Here is a 7,192-nt window from a genome sequence, read left to right as displayed (position 1 = left end):
CCTGTCTACTTGCTGATTCTGTTTTTTCTCTGCTCAGATCCATATTAGAACTGGTTCTGGGCTTCTGGCCAACCACTCTGAATATTGAGCCTGTTGCCTTTTTCTGTAAGGAAGCACCATTAATTTAGTTATCTATGAGTGATGGAAAGTGCCACTAAATTTTGTTCTACTTGGGGCCAGCGTTGATCTTGGACCAGCTGCAGAACTTATTATATGAAATGGTAGACACACCCATGATGACTAGGTAAATAAATGTATCTTGTTTGGAGGGGTAATTACTAAACAGAATTTACCAAATATTCCTAATGTTTTAACTGGCAACTGATGGAAGGCTACCATTTCCTGGATGTTGCTTGCTGATCTTTCATAGTATCACTGTGATGCAGAAATCAGCCTTAATGGTAGCGTTGTTTGTGAAGTGTATATCTCTGGTTGCAAGCTTGCCCTTTAATGGGATATCTTGCTCCGTACTTGAAGTTGTTATGAACCAACATATCGTTATTTATTTTTACCTAGTCACATGTTTTAAACTTATCACTATGATCGTTAGAAAGCACCACTGAACTCTCTTACTATAGATTCTAGTTCAGTGGCTGGGACCCTTTGCTGTAGTACCCGTTGTAGAACTTACACAGATGCACGCTCGTGCGTTATGCAGTTCTTAACATGGACCGAAGATGCTATTTCTGACGTGCAGTTCTTAATTAGCAACTGGTGAAGGCTCTTTCTTTCTCCTGTAGTTTTGCTGGTCTGCATAATACCATTTCGATATGGAAAGTAAGTATGAAGATATTTACAATCTGTATTTGTCTTACCTGCCTCTCACTGATATGGAGCTTTTAATGCTAAATTTCATGGTGTGTACATTCAAAAACATTATTGCCCTTCATTAATTTGGTCCACTGTTATGCAGGTGCAACACTTAGCAGAGGTTTCAATAGGGGATTAGGAACACTTACTGCAGGAGGGCTTGCTCTAGCAATTGCTGAATCGGCCAAAAACCTGGGGGAAATGGAAGAAGTGATTATTGTTGTGAGCACCTTCACTGTTGGTAAGCATCAAAAGCATGCTGAGTTCATGTCCTGGTGCATGTTATGCGAGTGTATCTAACTTGTTGTCTATCGGCTTTATGTTTTTGACTGCTAGGTTTTTGTACAACCTTGGCAAAGCAGCACCCAAAGATGAAGCCTTATGAATATGGATTTCGTGTATTCTTGCTAACATTCGGTTATGTCATGGTCTCTGGATACAGCACAGGGAAGTTCACTGATACAGCTGTAAACAGATTTGTATTCATTGCTCTTGGTGCTGCTGTCAGTCTGGGAATCAATATAGGCATTTACCCAATCTGGGCTGGAGAGGACTTGCACAATTTGGTTGCAAAGAATTTTGCTGGTGTTGCAAATTCCTTAGAAGGTATAAACCTTCTACCCCCTAAAAAATTGATGCTTAGAATCATTGTATTTTTTTACAAGAAAACGCACAAGCCTTGCATCTCTTCATGCATTGATAGTAGAAGAAAATTAGGACCCTGATAAGTGCCACACGTGTGGCATGAACACATGGCAACTCCGAACATTTTTTATGGCAACTTTCTTTTCGGATGGCAAATTTCAGTTTTTCTTTTGGGTTTTTCTTTTCGGATGACAACTTTAGTTGTAAAAAAGTCAGGACTGGATTGCTTTGTGCCACATGTGTGGCACTTATCATTTGGGAAAAACTATGTATAGGCCCAAAAGGACCATCACCCCTAAAAATTCGAAGCAACACTCCGAAGTGCTAGGCACTGACGGGAGAAGCGCCTCCAGGCCAACTGCCCCTGCATTAGCTCACTGCCAAACCTCAGGCTTGATATTGTCAAGCAAGTTGGCGACGTTGAGTTCTGTGTTGCCAAAGACGGCAGTCTTTTGCTACTTCCAGATCCACCACACTGTGAGCATGACCACCAAGGAGGTGCCTTTTCACGACGTTGGTGGGGTGGAAAGGTTGCCATGATGTCACTAATCAACGAAATCGTAGCATTTCTCATGTTGAATTGTTTAAATTTCCCAGAACAGGTAGAAAATATTAGTTGTATCATTGCGATGGCTGTAGAGTGTAGGTACGTCTGATTCTTACGCCTTTATTGCCAATTTTGCTGTTCATTCTAGGCTGTGTTGATGAATATCTGAAATGCATGGAATATGAAAGGATTTCTTCAAGAATACTTCTATATCAACCTTCTGATGATCCTCTATATAGTGGGTACAGGGCAGCTGTTGAAGCATCAGCACAAGAGCAAACCTTGGTTTGATCTTGCTCTAAAGCTAACACTTCTATTTAGATTATCTCACCTTTTTATGTCAATGTTTAATCGGTTCTTTTGTATGTGCTTCTAGCTAGATGATGCTATATGGGAACCACCCCATGGCCCTTACAAAATGATGAGCTATCCTTGGAAGAGTTTCACTAAAGTTGGTGGAGCACTGAGGCATTGTTCCTTCACGGCCATGGCACTGCATGGTTGCATTCTTTCAGAAATTCAGGTTTGCTAATATAGTTTCCTCGACGACCTGTTGAAGTTGTGCATGTATTTTCTAAACATCTATATATCTGATTTTAGGCACCGCCGGAAAGCAGAAAGGTCTTTAGTTCAGAAATTCATAAAGTGGGCAGAGAATGTGCTAAAGTGTTGCGCGAGCTTGGGAACAACGTCAAGACAATGACAAAGTTGAGCTCTTCAGATATTCTATTTGAAGTCCACTTGGCAGCTGAAGAGTTGCAAAAAAAGATTGATGAGAGGTCATATCTTTTGGTGAATACTGAAGCGTGGCACACTAGCAAGCGAGCTGAAGGAATCAAAGATGCCATGAATGCCACCCTTATCACGGGAAGAGAAAATAAGAATGAAGCGTTGGAACCTACCATTGCTGATCAAACTTTGGCATACCATTATAAGACCTTTGCTGCTAGTTCATTCCGTAGCAGATATGATTCATCGTCTACCATAGACGGCTACAAGAAGCTACCACATTGGCCTGCTCGAACAACGTTCCATCCAAACCTGCCACTTGAAGACATGGAATCAAAAACATATCAAAGTGCAAGTGCCTTATCCTTGGCCACATTTTCCTCGCTTCTAATTGAGTTTGTTGCCCGGCTACAGAATGTTGTTTACGCATTTGAAGAACTCAGTGATAAGGCCAATTTCAAGGAGCCGGTGGAGGAGCCTGTTGCAGTTAGCAAGGGCGATGGTGGGTTTGTTGCTAAAATGTGCAAACTTGTTGGACTCAGGAGCTGACATCGACGATGACCCTGCGACGTTCCTTGTCGCCCACTTTTATCATCCAGCTCTGTTTAGTTATTCTGGACCACGATATGCAGTGAGACGATTGCTGGCGGTACTGCCAATCGTCAATTTATGTGTTTAAGCACCCTGTAAGCGCAACAGGGAAAGGTAGATGTGTTGTAGTATGCTCGTTATTAGTCATCTAGTGATGTTGCTGCTATCTTGCTTTCAATGCATTGATGTGCGATTGTTGTGCTCGATTGAAAGTTGTGCTGTTGCTAAAAACCGGTAGATTTCCTGAGGAAAGCGTGGCAGATGATAGTCACGCAGCCCTTGTTACACAGAGATCTGTACAACCATGATTATGTATAGCGGCATGATGATTCTAATAATATAACAAAAAGATAAATTTCTAACGACCGCTGTTGTAGATTAGGTTGTTTTCCAGGAGTTAGCCGCATTTGATTTGTGTTAGTGCCGCTGGAATTGTAAGTGTGAAATATTTGCATTTTCCGTAGAGATGTTCAGCAAGACTAATCACACGCATACAGGTCTTGTCTTGTTTCCTCGTACGCTTCTCAATCACAGGAATTGAACTGACGAGCTCAGACATCAGTCTTGATGCTATGCGTCTGGTTAATGAAATACGTAAGTCATCAAGTATTTTATACTCAATCAACCACGTGGATAATGTAGAATGGCTCTATCTGCTACCCATGCGAACAAACAAGAAACCACAATGCCTTGGAGGTGAACTATTTTTCAGGATGTTCTAATTAATGCTTACAACTACGAATGCTTGTGATATTTGATAAATTGTTCAGCATCCCTCTCGATTTCTTGTTATCATAGTCTACTATCTATAACTACTTATTTTTCCGCGAATACGCAAAGCTTGTGTATCGTTTTATTGATAGAAGAAGTTAAAATGAGTACAAGAGGTGGTACAACACATGACACGGACGCAAGAAGCATGTACATGGAGCCCGAAGCAGAGAGACATGAGATGCTCGACCCAAATAAAGAAAACACAGCTAAACTCGCTGACCAGAGAAACAATCCGACCAACAATTAGACAACCAACACCTCCAAATCCAGCACCAAGGACGCCGCGAGCAAACAAGACATGGCCTTCATGTAGGAGAATGACACCAATACGCCGTCGTCGTCCAATCCAGAAAACCGAACCTTGGGTTTCCCCTGATTCTCGAAGAGGGGCACAAATAACGGCCATGGCAGCGCCACCAAAAAGGGGACGGCTCCCGCGGGTGTTGCCGCTGCCAGCATAGGATGCAGGGATTTCTCCCTGGCCAAAATCCGAGCAATCCCAAGCCGTCGGAGCACGAACCGGAGTAGAGGAAGTTGGGCATAGGCCGGAGCTGCGACTGCAAGAAGGGGAGCCACACCCAACACCGAAGGAGGCACCGGGTGCCCCCGGACACGCAAGCCCCGAAGGAGGGCAAGGTTGTGTGGCTGAGCGAAATGAAGGTGACGGGGATGTCATGGTGGCGGGATACCCAGGTGAGCCGGAATCCAGAAGGGAGCGCAGATTCAGGCCACAGGACCGGAGCGGCAGGGACGCCGACGGACTTAGAGAGCTAGAAGGGGACGTAGCTCTCAAAACATGCCCAAATCGATGATGCACCGGGATGGACGGGCAACCAAGGGCACCAGCAGGGTGATGGTGGTGCGGAGATGCCGAGAAGCCAACGAGCCAAAGGAGCCGAAAAGAGCGCAGCTCCCAGGACGTGTCAGATCCGAAGCCGCGTTGATCGGCCATGGACGCAGGAGGGGGCGCAGATCCATGGTTGCTGGGACGAAGCCGCCCTTGCTGGGTGGGTGGGTGGTGAAGGAGACTCACGGGCAACCAAACCTCCCGTCCAACGCTCTGCGGGAATCAGTCGCCGCCGAGGACAACCAGACACCTCCATGGCCGCCTCCCGAAGAAGCTGACCCGAAGTCGAACCAGGGGATGGGAAGGGTCGACGTGGGAAGTGATAACCCACAAGTACAGGGGATTAGTTGTAGCCTTCTCGATAAATATGAGTGTCAAATCCAACAAGGAACTAAAGGTAGAATTAATATTCTGTCAAGTTCTATCAACCACTGATTTAACTCTACGCGCACCAAGGTTTGCTTTACCTAGAAACAAGAAATAAAACTACTTTGCGAATAAAAATATAGCTTTGCAAGATAATAAAGAGTTAGTTGATGTTTTAATAAAAGGACAAATAAAGTAAAAAAATTTGAAGAACAATGAGAAAAGGTTTGTCCCTGGGCAATTAAATATGACACGATAGTGGTACTTATCATATGTATGAGGGAGAGGCTTAAGCTAACATACTTTTCGTTCTTGAATCACATGTTCTGATGATTGGAAATCTAGTAAGCATCCACAACTAGTAAAGGTCATTAAGATAAAACCCAACCATAGCATGAAGTAAAAAGTCCCCTTTAATCCCATATGTAAAAACTCACGAGCTCGGGTTTATATTTATGTCGCACCAGCAACCCACTGTAAGCGAATCATTAACATATTGCAACACCCTACAGTGAGAATCCCACATGCTTGCGTGACACTGAGGGCACCATAGGACAACACCATAATAACATATAACTCATATCAACCACATCATACTACAATTGACCTGCAGGAAAAAAAGAAATCTACTCGAACATCATTGAGGTGCAACACATTATTGGATAATAATATATGGCATAGAGCACCATGTCCAAGTAGAGATTGAGCGGGGTGACAGAGGTTACACCGCTGCATAGAGGGGGAGAAAGTTGGTGATGACGGTGGCGAAGTTGTTGGAGTAGATCTACCACATTATGGTTCCTGCGACGGTGCTCCAGCGCCACCGAGAGAGAGGGGAGAGAGCCCCCTCCTTCTACTTCTTGCTTGGCCTTCCCCCAGATGAGAGAAGGGTTCCCCCTCTGGTCCTTGGCCTCCATGGCCCCCGAGGGGCGGGAGCCCCTCTGAGATTGGATCTCTCCTCTTCTTTCTCTCTAGGGTTTCTCTCTATTTTTGGTCCAGTTTGTTTTCTGGCCGAATACCATTCTTAAATAGCCAGAGATCTGTAACTCAGATTGGTCTAAAAATTTAAAATGTTTTTCCCAATATTAGTTCCCTTGCACCCCGAAGAAGAGCTCCAACCGACTTACGGTTGGGTCACAGGAACACATGGCGCGCCTAGGGGGTAGGCGCGCCCTTGGCTTGTGGATCCCATGGGCCCCATCTTGTGTTGATTCTTGTGCCAAAAATTTCAGAAATATTCCACAAAAAATCCGTGTAAATTTTCAGGTCATTTCGGCTCCGTTAATTTTTCACCTAAAAACTCAGAAAGATAGAAAATAGGAACTAGCCTTTGACACCGGGTTAATAGGTTAGTCCAAATAGAATTAATATAAATTGTTGCCAAACATCTGTAAAAGTGGTATGACAACAACATGAAACAATAACAATTTATAGATATGTCAGACACGTATCAAGGAGCCACAACAAGTAGGGTGCACCGGGCCACCACGAAGGATGGCCGGGGAGTACCGCGACCAGGGGGGGGCAGATCCCAACTAGGGTGAACCGCAGCAGAGGAGCGGCAACCAGGGGTAGGCCACCCGAGTAGCCAACACGCAGGGGAAGAGATCCACTAGTAGAAAAAGGACCTAATGTGAGACACATTAGTCCCGGTTTGATTTTGGCCCGGTACTAATGGTACTATTAGTGCCGGTTCGAACGGCTATGCATTAATGCCGGTTCGTGTTGAACATTTAGTACCGGTTCGTGCCACGAACCTGTACTAAAGGGGTGGTGGCAGGCTGGCGTCAGGCCAGGGCCCCACGATCACCTTTAGTACCGGTTCGTGCCATGAACCGGGACTAAAGGGGTCTGACCTATAGTCCCGGTTGGAGACACAAACC

General features: G+C 44.8%; 1 protein-coding gene across 1 annotated transcript in view; it reads left to right on the top strand.

Annotated features, from left to right (window-relative positions):
- The window catches only part of LOC123165159 (aluminum-activated malate transporter 9), a 4,861-nt gene extending 1,177 nt beyond the window's left edge, over nucleotides 1-3,684 (top strand). The window contains exons 2-6 of the mRNA XM_044582792.1: nucleotides 914-1,051; nucleotides 1,147-1,416; nucleotides 2,151-2,287; nucleotides 2,379-2,525; nucleotides 2,603-3,684. Of these exons, the coding sequence (XP_044438727.1) occupies nucleotides 914-1,051; nucleotides 1,147-1,416; nucleotides 2,151-2,287; nucleotides 2,379-2,525; nucleotides 2,603-3,280 (1,370 nt within the window). The 3' untranslated portion in view covers nucleotides 3,281-3,684. The remainder of the gene's footprint in view (nucleotides 1-913; nucleotides 1,052-1,146; nucleotides 1,417-2,150; nucleotides 2,288-2,378; nucleotides 2,526-2,602) is intronic.
- Nucleotides 3,685-7,192: the final 3,508 nt, after the last annotated feature.

Source organism: Triticum aestivum, chromosome 7D (genome assembly GCF_018294505.1).
Source record: "Triticum aestivum cultivar Chinese Spring chromosome 7D, IWGSC CS RefSeq v2.1, whole genome shotgun sequence".
Taxonomy (NCBI): Eukaryota; Viridiplantae; Streptophyta; class Magnoliopsida; order Poales; family Poaceae; genus Triticum; species Triticum aestivum.
This window is presented reverse-complemented; position numbering and strand designations above follow the sequence as displayed.